The 15,815-nt window shown below is 40.7% G+C and overlaps 1 protein-coding gene across 1 annotated transcript; it reads right to left on the reverse strand.

Moving 5' to 3' along the window:
- Window positions 1-461: 461 nt before the first annotated feature.
- Window positions 462-1,618, reverse strand: LOC109238651. Its single transcript, XM_019405137.1, has 2 exons — window positions 1,022-1,618; window positions 462-893 (listed from the first exon to the last, which is right to left on the reverse strand). Exons 1-2 carry the CDS (start codon window positions 1,616-1,618, stop codon window positions 462-464), a joined length of 1,029 nt encoding a protein of 342 aa, XP_019260682.1.
- Between the last annotated feature and the right edge of the window lie 14,197 nt (window positions 1,619-15,815).

A 15,815-nucleotide genomic window follows, 5' to 3' on the forward strand; every position in this document is an offset into this window, starting at 1 on the left:
ACCAAACAAAAACAAATACTTCAACAATAAAAGAACAAAATAAAAATAAAAGAAAACTGTAAAAATGGGTTGCCTCCCAACAAGCGCCTGATTTAACGTCACGGCACGACACTACTACTCTGCTCAGGCCGGGTGCTTTCTCTTCTTCTTTTTCCCATTAAGCCTAGCCTTTTTACACTCTCTCATAACATCTCCTCTTTCATCTCTGGCTCTTTTCTCAATCATCCTTACACACTCAGCTTGCAACACCACCTCATCCAACTCAGTCGTCCTATCCAAATTACTATAATTCACATCAGGACTTTGGTCTATCCCATTCAGTTCTACCGTAGTAATCATGCACAAGTCCTCATAATGCTTAGGGAGCTTAAGTGCCTTGTACACATTTAAAGTAATTTCCTCATTGCCAACTCTCATCTTCAACTTTCATTCCTTAACATCAATAAGCGCTTCACCAGTAGCTAAGAATGGTCGCCCCAAAATAGTGGGTACTTCCTGATCTGCCTCGTAATCAAGAACAATAAATCAGCAGGAAGAATAAACTTTCCCACTCGAACTAACACATCGTCGATAATTCCTTCTGGTATAACTAGTGACTTATCTGCCAACCGTAAAGTGATTGTAGTAGGTCTAAGCACCCCCAATCCGAGTTGCTTGAACAAAGAGGATGGCATCAAATTTATACTAGCCCCTAAATCACACAGGGATCTACCAACTTCTTGTTTTCCAAGAGACAGAGGAATTGTGAAACACCCAGGATCCTTCAACTTAGGAGGAAGTTTACTCTGAACTCTAGCACTACACTCTTCAGTAAGTGAAACTGTTTCAAACTCCGTATGTCTTCGCTCGTTTGCCATAATATCCCCGAGATACCTTGCATACTTAGGCACTTCCTGCAGAATTTCCACCAAAGATAAATTCACATGCACTTGGCTCAAAATATCTAAGAATTTCTTGTACATAGCATTATTTTTTTTTGTTTTTGCAGTCTTTGTGGATAAGAATGTGGTGGCCTTGTCACAATTTCTGGATTTTCTTTCTTATTCTCCTCAGTGAGCTTAGGAACTAATGCTCCGTCGGGTCTAGTTGTATACTTCTTTTTCTCTGGAACTTCTTCTAATTCTCTTCCATTTCTCAAGGTAACCGCATTGACTTGAGCCTTAGGATTAGGTTCAGTATCACTCGGGAGAGCTCCAGCAGGTTTAGTATTCTGATTGTTAGCCATTTGCCCAAACTGCCTCTCCATATTTCTAAACTCTGTGCGCAATTGTTGATTCTCAGCCATAACTTTCTGATTGTCTATCAACAGCTTTTTCATCATGTCGGTCAAACTCTCCTCTGCTTGCTGTGGAGGTTGAGGTGGATGATTGTAATTTGCTTGAGGCCTGATATTCTGATTTCCGCCCCAAGAGAAGTTAGGATTATTCCTCCAGTTCAGATTGTATGTGTTACCACATTGAGCATGTTGATTCATCGGCCCTCTAGCTTGTTGCCCCACGTAGTAGATTGATTCAGGATTCACGGGACATATGTCACTTATGTGACCTTCACCATATAACTCGCAGCAAGTAGAAATCTGTTGCACACGTTGCATCTGTTGTGCATGGTGCATTGTCATTTTATTCATCTGATTTGCTAATCACGCTATTTCTGCCCTCATTGCTGAGAAGTCATCAAACTCGATCACACCTGCTGCCTTTTGTTTAAGTTCTCTTCGTGGTTCCCCTTCTCCTTGCCAATTGTTATCATTAGCAGTGAAATTGTTTAGAGGGATCTGGATTTCATTATGCGGTCTTGCCATGCAACTACCCCCACATGCTGAGTCAAGATTCATCTTTGATGCCTCGTCCAACCCATCAACGAAAGTGTGACCCAACACCTCATCTGTCTGACAATGGTGTGGGCAGTCTTTGAGTAGCTTCTTGTACCTTTCCCAAGCTTGTCGGAAAGTCTCACCATCTCGTTGTTGAAACCCCAGAATCTGGCTCCTTAGTGTCGTTGTCTTCTCCCTGGGAAAAAACTTGATTAAGAATTTTCTTGCTAGATCATCCAACCTGTGGCTTGAGTTCGCGGGCTCCTTTTGCAACCATTCCTTAGCTTCTCCTAGCAATGAAAAGGGAAACAATGTCAGCCAGACATAGTGTCGCGCCCCCTTTTTCTCGCGAAATCGGGTTTATTACATTTTGGTATAAGACAACTCGTTCTTTTTGGGAACTGGGTTTTGCATTTTCGAAGAGTCGCCACCTAATGATTTATGGTGCATTAGGACACCTTCAAGGTTCATTTCTAAGTTTGCTTGATAACCAGAGATAGGGTAAGGGCTTGAAATTATCCTAAGGGGAAGGTGTTAGGCACCTCTCAAGATCCACTAGTGTGGTTCCCGGCCAGATAGCTCTTTGTGAATTTGGTTCAATTAACATATAAACAGATAAGGCTCAAATAAGAGGATATTTAATAAACAATCGTTTGAAAGTAAACAAAGTATGAAAAAGCAATTAAAGCTAATTTTAAACAAGGAGCTGCAATACTTTTAAAAGAGAAGGGAAATAAAGGAAGGGGGGGGGGGTCCTAGGTTTATTTAAAATATGGATCACATCAATGCAATACCCGGTAATCACTCCTCAGAAGAGAGGCTACACGTGGTATTAGCGCACCGATCATCATATCCATATCTACCCTTTCCCACCCCGTTTGAGGTACTAAAGCGCGGATTGGTCCCGACCACTATTGCATGCTATTACCCGCCCCACTCCTATCAGTCCCGGAGGCACTTAGGACTACTAATCCTAAAAGGGAGGGATATTAGGCTGACTTGAAGTTTCAAAGGTAAAAATCTAAAGCGACATACAAAACATATAAAAGACTTCACATTCAAGGGGGAAGCACATAAACACATAAGGCTCAAGTATACCTCTTCAAACAAAATAATCCAATAGCATGACTTAGACAAACAAGTAAGGTTTGATTCTAAGAATACTTGAGGGAAGAGGAGATTATTGTTGTTACAGCAGGCTTGTTCTATTACATGACTCAGTTAGGAAACACGAATCAGGCCTGCCTGCTGGCTGTAGCACTTAAACAAATAACTGAGGCGAGTTCAGTTTTATTATTACTACCTAAGGCTTGCCTAAGTGTTTTAGGGGAACTCTTAGGGACATGCATCTATTACTGATTCTGAGCATGGTCACAACTTAAAATGAATGGATTGAAATCCTATAGGCTTGCTTGCTAAATCGAGTTAACAAGGAGAGATTAAGTTACTTAAGCACTGGTTCAGAATAGACTGATTTTAAATTAGACTAGTTTCAATTTTTTTTTGCAGATGATAGGATCCATTATTGCGGGTTTTAACTCCTATAGACATGATATCTAGTGTGCCTATTTTAATTGAACATGGTACTAATTTATAGCCATTTAAATCCTAGAACATGATGTCTAAGTGGTACCAAGCGTGCAGAATTCAAAATGAAGTCCTATAGGTAGGTTATCTAGGTGTGAAGTTGAACATGCAGAATTTTACATAAATAAACCTCTATAGACATGGTGTCTAAGGTGCAGAATTGAACACGCAGGGTGTAAGACAGTCCTATAGGCATGCTTTCTAAATGTAGTTTGAAGATGCAGAATTAGAATACCCTATAGGCATGGTTTCTAAATGCAGTTTGAATATGCAGGATTTAAAGTAGTCCTATAGGCATATTTTCTAAATGCAGTTTTTGAAGATACATAATTGAAATACCCTATAGGCATGGTTTCTAAACGCAGTTTGAATATGTAGAATTTAAAAGTAATCCTATAGGCATATTTTCTACCCTTGAACATGCATAATTACCCACCCTTTTTCACTATCCATCCCCGCTGTTTATTACAAATTATTAGAAACCAGAGGTATTGAATTACATCAGAAAAATACATAAAATACAACTAGAGGAAGCCTGATTCTTGGTTCCTCCCCGAGCTATGGAATAAACAGCCTTAAGATGTCATTGCTTCAAAGCCTTTCTCAAACTTGAGTGTGTTAAAGTTCCCTAAGGGTCTCAAAAGGACCCCGGGCAATGCTCACACCCAAGTTGCATTAATCAGATAGAGATGAGTGCAGTGTGGAAAAGGCCAACCCTTATGTGTCCAAGTTCAGAGGGAGCTCATGGGTCCCAAGGCAAGGCTCACATAAGAGGGGCAGAACTTAAGTCTAAAAAGATAGTGGAAGTGCAGGAATAGAGTTTTAAAACTGAGGGGGAAACGAGAGGGGTAAAAGGTGATTGGAAAATAGTATTTAGTAAAACACAAAATTGATAAACTTCATACAAAGAGGGTCAGGGGTTGGGAATTCATTGCAAGGAGCCTATGTACTTAGGAAAGGGTCAGCTTCGGGCATGCACAACAATAGAAGATGCTGGCATGCCTATGAGCCTCCCAGAATACACAACAAACAGAGGAAACATGGAGGTTATGATCCCAGGGGGATCAAGTTTAGGTCATGGACAACAATGTTTAATGTTGCCATGCCCCATACCAATCACAGTTGCCAAACATATTGGGGATGGGGATTTAAGGTGCACAAGCCATGATAAGTAAATAACAAAACCATTAATTCAAAACAGAAAAGGTAGAATACAGCATGCTTAATGATGGAAATTTGTTAAATACTAACAGGAGACAAACAAGAATGAAAGAAACAGTAAAGAAACATGTTATTGTTGATGCTGAAAACTTAGTTAGAACATACCAGTCAGAGAAGCAAAGTGCAGTAAAGAATAGTAAGCAGGACTTCAAAGTATAGCCTTGGCTTTCAGTCGGCTAAACATGCAGTAGCATAAGTAGTAGTAAAGCAAGAGAGTGTTTTTGAGTGTAAGTGTGTGTTCAGAACTAAAAGTGTTCGTGTTTGAAAGAAGAGAAGTACATGGTATTTATAGCCTTTTGAAAATGAGTGAAAGAGAAATAATAAGCCACAAACATGGAAACAATCACTACTCAGAATCAATTATACGAGTGATTGCCTTTAATTAAGGGATCACTCGCTTAACGGGTAATGACTGGCTCATAATAAGGAAAGAAATCAATTTGTAAGCAAACTAACAGTTGCCATAAAAGAAGCAGTAAAACAATTGAGTAAGTAATCAAGTCTAAGTACAGGAATATACTAATTTTGGGAAGGGATTCAGTAAGACAAGGAAAAGAATCAATTAAACTTAACAGACGAGTGAAATTAGAATTTCACAAAAAGAAAGGTTTGAAATCAGTCCAAGATTGAAGATCAGTCAAGAGGGAAATTCAACAAATAAATAGAGTGCACAAATATTAGACATGCGAGGCCAAACTATCGCAAAGAGAAGCAGCATGCAATAACAACACAAAGTTAGCAGACAGCAAACCTTCGAAACATGCTAGTCACATCAGTCAACTTCATTGACTTAGTAATAGAGAAACGAGAGAGTATCAGAAGCATGCAAAGGGTCAAGTGAAAGACCCTTCTGAAAAAGTATAGTCGAGTTTCAATGGTAGCAAGAAACCAGAATCACATAAAAAAATAGATGCTGAAACAAAAGAATTTCAAATCAAGTCGAGCAACTTCAAATAGATGAATTGCACAGGCATTTTTAGAAACTCGAATAGACCCCAAAGAAATTAGGGTTTTGAAACCAATCGAGTCTAGAGATGATGAACAAGTAAATCAAACAAATAAATAGTCCTAGGAACTTGAATAAACCCAAAAATTGGGGTTTTCAACACCAATCGAGCCTAGAGATAATAAACAAGTAAATCAAATAGATAAATACAAATGGACTAAGAAAACTCAGAAGACCATAGGGTTTTTATCATGCAAACTCAGAGAGGGGAACAATACGAGCAAACATAGCAGAACATGTCAAAAAATCAGAGATAGTTTCGAAATAACTTAACAAGAAAACCCTAAAAGATAAAGAGTTTTTGAAGCAGAATCTTAAAAGAAACTTCGAGAAAAACATTTAGAAGTTCAAAGCAAACATAAACCTGAAGCAGATCTAAAAGAAATTGAAAGAACCTTAGAGCTTAGGGTTTCAGAAGAACCCCAAATGATGAGAAAGGCGTCGAAAGCCATTGATCTAAGCAGAAGAGTCAAACGTCTGACTCGAACGGTCATAGCTGGCCGGAGAAACGCCATAGATAACCGGAGAACAGCCATGAACCAAAATCGGCCAAAGGCTGGACCAGAGTTCTTCATGGTCTGGCCTTGAAATCATAAGAACAAACACAAAGGGGCCATGGAAGGCCGGCATAAGTCTCCGATGACCTTTGAAGGCCATAGGTTAGGGCAGATTGGGGTGGCGACGGCTAGATTTGAGGGTGGTGTAGAGAGGATTTGGGAGACGACGGGAATTCAGGGGCAGCGGATTATGAAGAATAAAAAGGGTTTGGGGGGGTCTTTGGGTTTAATTAGGAAAGGAGTAATGGTGGCCGTTGATCATTTTGATCCACGACCTGGATTGAACGGGTAAGTGGGGCGGTTTAATAGAATAGGGGTTTGGGTCGGTTCAGATTGCAATTGGGTCGGGGTAATTGGGATTCAAATTGGGGTCTAATTGGGGCTTCAAAATCAGGCTATAATCGAAATAGAATGGGGCTAACATTTAAATAGCCAATTTTTCTATTTGATTTATAAAAAATAATAAAATAATTTCTGTAAATAAATTAAAGGTACTAAAATGACTTATAGTACATAATTATCCAATTAAAAATAGTGAACTTAATTTTTATAGATATAAACGCAATTAAATCTAAAAGAGGCTAATATTGCAATTATATGCAATTAGCCTTAAAAATTACTAAATAAATTTGTAAAAATGTACAAAATTTATTTTAGCTATATTTTGGCATGAATATGCAAATCCAATAAATGAATTATCAAAATAGTGATTTTTGAAATATTATTGGGTTTTTATGAAAAAAATAGGGAATAAATTGGTTTACAAAATCCTTAAAAAAGTAATAAACAATTGGACATACTTATATATGCATACATATGCTATTTTGAAAGTAGTTTGCATATAGAAAAAATTGGGTACCAACAGCTGCCCCTTTTTACCCGGGAAGGATGAAAGAATTTTCGGGTAAAGATATGATGGCCAATTTTGACCGAGCGAAACGATTTAGGAAGATTCGGGCCGCGCCCTGGCTTCCGAGCTGCCTACATATCCCTGATTTTACAGGAATCAGGCCATATGTAGTTCAGGATCCGTCGGCGGAGTATGCCGACAGGTATTTTCCAAGAACGGACGCAACGTTTCGGTCAGGGTGAGTGAAAGGCTTGCGAGAGTGTTTAGGTTCGATGTGGCTGCGGGCACCGGAGCGGAAATGCTCCTGGCGGACGGCTGTTGCTTGCCGGTTTACCTGCAAGTAAGTAATACAAACATATGTTGTGCGCAAATTTAAACATGAGCAAATTTCCGTTGGACCATGAATGTTGTCTTCAGACGGTTAGGATGACGTCCTTAGACCATGATGTCCTGGGCCATGAAGCGTATAATAAAGGATTCGCAGGCTCTGAAATGATGCTCTCGGGCTATGAAAATGGTGCCTCCGAACCATAATGCCTTTGAATAATGATATGCAAGAGATTGAAAGGGATCCTCAGGCCATGACATGGTGTTCTCGGGCTGTGAGGATGGTGCCTCCGAACGATGACGCCTTTAGATAAGTTGGCGATATTTCAGCCCATGAAGGATGTAGTAGCATGTGGCGATCTTTCATCTGTGCAATGTGGCGATCTTTCAGCCGTGCAATGTGGCGATCTTTCAGCCGTGCAATGTGGCGATCTTTCAGTCGTGCAATGTGGCGATCTTTCAGCCGTGCAATGTGGCGATCTTTCAGCCGTGCAATGTGGCGATCTTTCAGCCGTGCAATTCGGCGATCTTTCAGCCGTGCAATGTGGATGGAGACAAAGTTTAGTCTCGGAAGGCAGAATGGTAGCCTTATGCAATGCAGAAAATGCAGATGGAGACAGCATTTAGTCTTCTAAGGCAGAATGGTAGCCTTATGCAATGCAGAAAATGCAGATGGAGTCAGCGTTTAGTCTCAGAAGGCAGAATGGTAGCCTTATGCAATGCAGAAAAATGCAGATGGAGACAGCGTTTAGTCTCGGAAGGCAGAATGGTAGCCTTATGCAATGCAGAAAAATGCAGATGGAGACAGCGTTTAGTCTCGGAAGGCAGAATGGTAGCCATATGCAAGAAATAAATGGGCAAATGGTAATAGAGCTTTCTTAGCTGATAGCAGATTGTGATGTCGGGACTCCTGGGGACACTGTGATACACGGAATGTCGCTGGTGTGTGTGGATAGCAGATGTGGGTAGGCGCAATGGTTCTGAGAGTTGTGTTCTCGAAAAGCGTTTGTTATATGGGCGGACGGTGCGTTCAGTGATTTTATCATCTTCGTGCCTGCATCCAAAGAAAAATCATGAGTTCTGTAAAGGGGGAAAGGTCAGTTTGTATTCCCGCTGGCTCTGCTCGTCTTTGGTCTGGTGCCACTGTATGTATCGTTGAGGTATAGTTGCTAAACAAAGCAATTTCAATAAATAAACACGCATGACTTTGTAAAAGTATGACATAAATATATAATTAAATAGTTTTAGATGAACCGACGATTGTGACGCGGTTCGATACATTGCCACCTCTCCTGCTATAGAATTTTGAGGGTCCTTCTCAAAATTCTGCCCCAGTTTGATGGGTTGATGCTTCTGACTGCTGCTCGTGCGACAATCGGCTGAAATTACTTCGGAATTTTGAGAGTTTTTCTCGAAATTCTGCCCCAGTTTCTAATTTTTGGGGGAAATAAAAATTTTATTTAATTGTGACCGAACCCATAAGGGTGCCTATGTATCTCCTCTTAAACGTGAATCGGGTCAGACGTAGTTCAAATTACATCATAAAGGAAAGCATAAAGATTACACATAGTAACGCTTAACTGCATCTGAATTAATCGGCTTTGGCTAGACTTCTCCATCCATTTCTGCAAGTATGAGGGCTCCTCCTATCAAAACCCGGTGAACCATGTACGGACCCTGTCAGTTGGGAGAGAACTTCCCTTTGGCTTCATCCTGATGCGGAAAATTTTTCTTTAATACCAGCTGTCCCGGTGTGAATTGCCTCGACTTGACTCTCTTATTGAAGGCTCTGGACATTCTGTTCTGATAAAGTTGACCATGACAAACTGCGTTCATTCTTTTCCCATCTATGAGAGCTAGTTGCTCGTAACGACTCTTCACCTATTCTGCATCGTCGAGCTCAGCTTCCTGTATGATCCTTAAGGAAGGAATTTCTACTTCGGCGGGAATGACGGCTTCCGTACCATAGACCAGCATATAGGGGGTCGCCCCAGTTGATGTGCGGACTGTGGTGCGATATCCTAACAGAGCAAATGATCACTTCTCGTGCCACTGTTTATGCTTCTCTATCATTTTCCTCAATATCTTCTTGATATTCTTATTGGCGGCTTCCACGGCTCTGTTCATTTGAGGCCTGTAGGCTGTAGAATTCTTCTGTCTGATATTGAAGGTTTCGCACATAGCTTTCATCAAGTCGCTGTTGAGATTGGAGCCATTATCAGTAATGATTGATTCTGGAATCCCGAACCGGCAAACAATGCGGTCGCGGACAAAGTCTGCCACGACCTTCTTAGTCACTGCTTTGTAAGATGCTGCTTCGGCCCATTTGGTGAAATAATCGATTGCTACTAGAATAAACATGTGCCTGTGAGCACGTGATTTTTAACCTATACGAAATACTCCTATAAAATCCCAAGAAAATAGATTTTTTGTTAATTATTTGCCATTTTAGGAATTTTTGTAGAATTTTATTTAATTGTTTGCATTTTGTGCATGTTTAAGATTTATTTAAATCATGAAAAATACCAAAAACATTACGCATGGCATTTAGGCTTTATTTTTACATTTTTAGGATTAATTGGTAGTTACTTGTTTTATAAAAATTTGAAAATCAGAAAAATAGCTCATTTTTACATTTTTTGTCTTTTAATTTTAGTTTATTGATTTTTCCTTTTAATTCAAAATTAAGTGATGTTTACCATTTTTATAATTAGTTAATTAGTTTAATTTAAAAATTTTGGATAATTTAAGATTTTTAATTTGTAGGATTTTAATTAAAAGAAAAGGAAAAATTAGAAAATAAAAGAAAAAATTGGAAAAAAAAAGGGTTTGTCTTGTGAAATTGGGCCAATTCTCACCCAACCCAGATCTAATCCAAAACTTCCCTTGACCCAAGCCCAAACCACCCATGACCCGACCCGGCTTGACCCAAGACCCTTTTAATTAAAACCTAATAAAACCTAAGATCATTAGACTCAGAAACGGCGCAAAGAATCCCTTTCCCTTTCCCTTCTTCTTCGTTCCTCATCTCCAACAGAGATGTAAAAACCTTTCACCATTTTCACCTCATCTCACTCACCCACACTCACAGATTCATGGATATTCATATTCGAGTGAAAATACATTCACACACTTTCACGAATTAGAGAGGCAATTCCGAAATTCAGAGCTAAAAAAAAGGATCCAAGAATGAAATCTCGGGGACCATTTTCTGGATTTCAAAGCTATTGAAGGTCGATTACGCTTGAATTTTCTATTGTGGTACCGCTGGGGTTTTGGAGGGACAACTGAGCTCCATTGTTGCTGTTTCGCTGCTGAGTGTAGCCACTCGCGTTTGCCAGGCTTCATCCCTTTCATGTTGGCGTTATTTGACACCTTCTTTTCGTTTGCTTCAGATGATTTTCAATTGTTTTCTGCTCATAGGTATGTGGATATTCACTCGTCTTCTCTATGAGTTTATAAATAAGATTCTGGTTGTTTGTGATTTTATAAATCTAGCATTTGGCATAAAAGTGATCCAGAATTCTATTTCGGTTGATTTGCGACGTTATTAAACTTGTTTCAAGTTATTTGTTCATGTCATATTCATTCAGTGTTGTAAATTTAGCTGTTTAGACATCAAGTTTGTTTTAAAATTCTTCTCTGTTAATTCACGGCATTATTGATCTGTTTCAGTTGAAATCAGAACTAAAATGGAAGGCATATGAGTAATTGATTAGCTTTGGATTCACATTCGTATCAATTAGAATTTGAGGTGCTATTCCTAAAATGACTATAGTTAGTTAAAGGTATGGGATGTTTCTGGCTTTTCACCGTAACTACGACCTCTTGGTCTCTTTTGTTTTTTTCCTCAAACACAGCACGAGATGGTTAGAGTAGTATTGTATTATGATATAATTAGAATATGAAAATGCATAGCCCTCACTTATTTAATTTTAATCCTTTTGAAGTCGAGGCGTGCCATTTAGTTGAATTTTCCATGGCCCTCGCAAACTTGAAAGTGCGTAGTTGCTTTAGGCGCACTATTTAAAAATTACTTTCCTAAACTCGGGTGTGCATTTCATGTGACCCAAATTCAAATCTCAACAACGTTAGATAAAATGTGTCGTGGACCGCGGGTGCATTTCATGTAACGTGGTTCAAGACGTATATTAGATGACGTTGAATCTTCCTAAAAAATAAAAAAATAAAAAGCGATTTAATAAATTAAAATGTACCATAGGTTAAAACATGTGTTAAAATCAGATAATAGGCCAATTATCATAGTATAAGCGACCGTGCTAGAACCACGGAACCCGGGGATGCCTAACACCTTCCCCCGGGTTAACAGAATTCCTTATTCAGAATTTCTGGTTCGCGGACTTCAAAAGGAAAGTCAAAATTTTTTTCGATTTGGGATTCAAAATATACCGGTGACTTGGGACACCAAATAAACTATCCCAAGTGGCGACTCTGAAGAAAAATCAAATAAATAATTTCATTTCGAATAATGTCACTTAAATTGAAAAATATCCCTTATATCACCTTCGGGTGTGTAAAAAAGGAGGTGTGACAGTGCCCGTTGGAAGCGGCAGGCTCGATTGGTCCAATGACATCCATTCCCCAGGCGGCGAACGGCCACGGTGAGCTTGTTGCATTAAGCTCATTTGGAGGCATCTTTATCATGTCTGCATGTATTTGATAGCGGTGGCATTTCCGGACATACTGGATGCAGTCTGTTTCTATAGTCATCCAAAAGTAACCAGCGTGGAGTATCTTCTTTGCAAAAACAAAACCATTCATATGTGGTCTGCAGGTCCCAACGTGAATTTCTTCTAGCAGTTTGGATGCTTCCTTTGCGTCGACATACCTTAGTAGTCCCAGATCAGGAGTCCTCCTATACGGGATTCCTTCACTGTGAAAGAAGTTGTTGGACAATCTCCGAAGTGTGCGCTTCTGAGTATGGTTGGCAAGCTCTGGGTACTCTCCTTTTGCCAAATATTCCTTGATATCATGAAACCAAGGGTTTCTGTCTGCTTCCTCTTCAACATGGGCACAGTAAGCTGGCTGATTATGAATTTTCACTGGAATAGGATCAATGAAATTCTTGTCCGGATGCTGTATCATAGATGATAGGGTATCTAATGCATCGGCGAACTCATTCTGGACTCTGGGGCCATGCTGGAACTCCGTCCTCGTGAACCTCTTTCTTAATTCCTGTACATGATGCAAATATGGGAGTATTTTGGAGTTCTTGGATACCCATTCTTTTCGTACCTGATGTATGAGTAGGTCTGAGTCTCCAATCACTAACAACTTTGGATGTTCATGTCAATGGCCATCTTGAGCCCTAGGATGCAAGCTTTGTATTCAGCTATGTTGTTGGTGCACGGGAACCTGAGTTTGGCAGCCACCGGATAATGCTGACCGATTTCTGACACAAAGACTGCTCATATGCCAACTCCTTTGAAATTCGCCGCTCCATCAAAAAACATTCTCCAACCATCATAGGATTGTGCAATGTCTTCTCCTATGAACGATACCTCTTCATCGTGAAAATATGTTTTCAAAGGTTCATATTCTCCATCCACGGGGTTTTCAGCAAGGTGGTCTGCCAATGCTTGTCCTTTGATCGCCTTCTAAGTTACGTAGACGATGTCAAATTCACTCATAAGGATTTGCTACTTGGCTAGCTTTCTAGTGGACATGGGTTTCTGGAAGATGTACTTTAAGGGGTCCATTCTTGATATGAGATACGTGGTATAGGCACAGAAGTAATGTCTTAGCTTCTGAGCTACCCAAGTCAAAGCACAGCAGGTGCGTTCCAAAAGAGAATACCGGGCTTCGTAGGGAGTGAACTTCTTGCTGAGATACTAAATGGCCTATTCCTTTCTCCCTGTTTCATCATGCTGCCCCAAAACGCAACCGAAGGCTCCATCTAGTACTGCGATGTACAGTAATAGGGGTCTACCTGGCTCTAGCGGGACCAAGACTGGTGGTGTTGACAGATATTCCTTGATTCTATCGAAGGCCTTCTGGCAATCATCGGTCCATTTGGTAGCGGCATCCTTCTTCAACATCTTAAAGATTGGCTCACAAATAATTGTAGATTGTGATATGAACCGGCTGATATAGTTAAGCCTTCCCAAGAAACTCATCACGTCCTTCTTGTTTTTTGGCGGTGGAAGTTCCTGAATGGCCTTGACCTTTGATGGATCCAATTCTATTCCTCGGCGGCTCACAATAAACCCAAGCAACTTCCCCGCGAAAACCCCAAATGCACACTTTGTAGGATTCAGTTTCAGGTTGTACCTTTGCAATCTGTTGAAGAACTTCCTCAAATCTTCCATGTGATCAATGGACTTCTTGGACTTGATGATGGCATCATCCACATATACCTCAATTTCTTTGTGTATCAAATCGTGAAAAATGGTAGTCATGGCCCTCATATAGGTGGCCCCTGCATTCTTCAGGACGAACGGCATCATTTTGTAACAATACATTCCCCACTGCGTAATGAAAGCCGTTTTCTCAGCATCTTTCTCATCCATCCAGATCTGATGATAACCGGCGAAGCAATCCACGAATGACTGTAACTCGTGCTTGGCGCAATTGTCGATCAGGATGTGTATATTTGGCAAGGGGAAGTCGTCTTTCGGACTGGCCCTGTTGAGATCCCGGTAGTCGACACAGACTCTTACCTTCCCGTCCTTCTTTGGTACTGGTACAATGTTGGCTAACCATGTCGGGTATTCTACTACCCTGAGAAGTGCTTAGCTTTGACTTGTTTAGTGACTTCTTCCTTGACTTTCAAACTCATATCAGGCTTGAACTTCCTGAGCTTCTGCTTTGCCGGCGGACATGTCGGATCAGTTGGCAGTTTATGGGCCACAAAAAGTACTTAGACCGGTCATGTCATCATATGACCAGGCGAATATGTCCTCATATCCCTTTAGAAATTCGGTGTATTCTTTCTTTTCCAATGGTGTCAAATGAACGCTGATTCGTGTTTCCTTGACATTCTCTGCATCTCCCCGGTTAACAATTTCTGTCTCGCCCAGGTTGGACTTAGGTCTGTTTTCAAAGTTCTCAACTTCTTTGACGATCTCCTCTGGTATGTCATCTTTCTTTGAATCAATGTCTGTTTGTTGCGTTGTCTCATTACATGTTACAGTCATTGGTTCATCAAGATAAGTAATAGTAATGCTGTATAAGTAAAGTAATGAGAGAAAAATAATAGTGAGTGTTGATTCATAAGAAAAAATCGAAATGCTTTGATAAATTCCATATCTGGTTTGAACATTGAAGATCTTATTGCGGAAATCAAAATGCGAAAAGAAAATCATCTAGTAAAAAAAAAATAAGACAGTGCATGATGCTTGTTTTAGCCTTGCTACCCCAAGGCTCGCCGGGCTCTGGTGGTTCTGATGGTCCAGTTGTTGAGGTAGGCTCCTCTACTCACAGCTTGTATGGAAGGACCTTCCTCCCCCTCTTCCTCGAAAACAACACAGCAGTCCATGTCATTGTCTTCTAAGAACAAGTTCTTCACCGCGGCAAGTGCCTCCTCTTCGTCTGTCCCATAAACAATGTCAGCCTGTTGGAAAGTCTGCTCCAAAGACGGTATTGGCTATTCCAGTGGGTAGTAAGGACTGCGCCATGGTGGCGACCAGTTGTTAAATTCTTCCCAAGTGTACTCGTACCCCAGACCAAAAGTAGTGCCGTGCTTCATGAGCTTTATGGGCTTAGCAATCCCCTGGAGGTTCTTGCCGAGCCCTTTGCCAGGCTCATACCCACTCCAATTCAATATGCTCTCGATCTTGTTATCCCACCATTTATCTTTGTCAACAGCATTGACTCGCTCGATGTGGTGGTAGGTCTCTCCACCCAACTTTCTTCTTCCCCCTATTGCCGGAATGGTCTGACGACTGTATATAGGATTGCTGCCGTCACCGTGAATGATCACTTCCTGGTGATTCCATTCAAATTTCAAGGCTTGATGCAGTGTTGAAGCCACAGCCCCCGCAGAATGAATCCAAGGGCGTCCTAACAGCAGGTTGTAGGATGCTGGCACATCTATCACTTGAAAGTCAACCTCGAACCAAGTTGGTCCCATTTGAAGACACATGCTAATTACACCGATGGTGGACCTCTAGGACCCATCAAAAGTTTTCACATTGATCGCTCCCTCTTTTATCTCGTGCAGTCCGTTACCCAGCTTCTTGAGTGTTATCAATAGAAATATATTAAGGCTAGATCCCCATCAATCAGAATCCTGGTGATGAAGTAGTCTTCACATTGCACAGTGATATGCAATGCTTTATTATGACCCATCTCTTCAGGCGGCAGCTCGTCCTCGTAGAAAGTGATTTTGTGGCTTTCTAACACTTGTCCCACCATATTGGCCATTTCTCCGCCAGTGATGTTACTCGGCACGTATGCCTCACTCAGCACCTTCAACAGAGCATTTTTGTGTGT

The sequence above is a fragment of the Nicotiana attenuata genome, unplaced genomic scaffold (assembly GCF_001879085.1).
Source record: "Nicotiana attenuata strain UT unplaced genomic scaffold, NIATTr2, whole genome shotgun sequence".
Taxonomy (NCBI): Eukaryota; Viridiplantae; Streptophyta; class Magnoliopsida; order Solanales; family Solanaceae; genus Nicotiana; species Nicotiana attenuata.

Coding starts and splice junctions, on each gene's coding strand:
- LOC109238651 (XM_019405137.1), bottom strand. CDS start 1,618: ATGACAATGCACCATGCACAACAGATGCAACGTGTGCAACAGATTTCT. Junction 894..1,021: donor AGAAAGAAAATCCAGAAATT/GTGACAAGGCCA, acceptor GAAATTCTGCAG/GAAGTGCCTAAGTATGCAAG.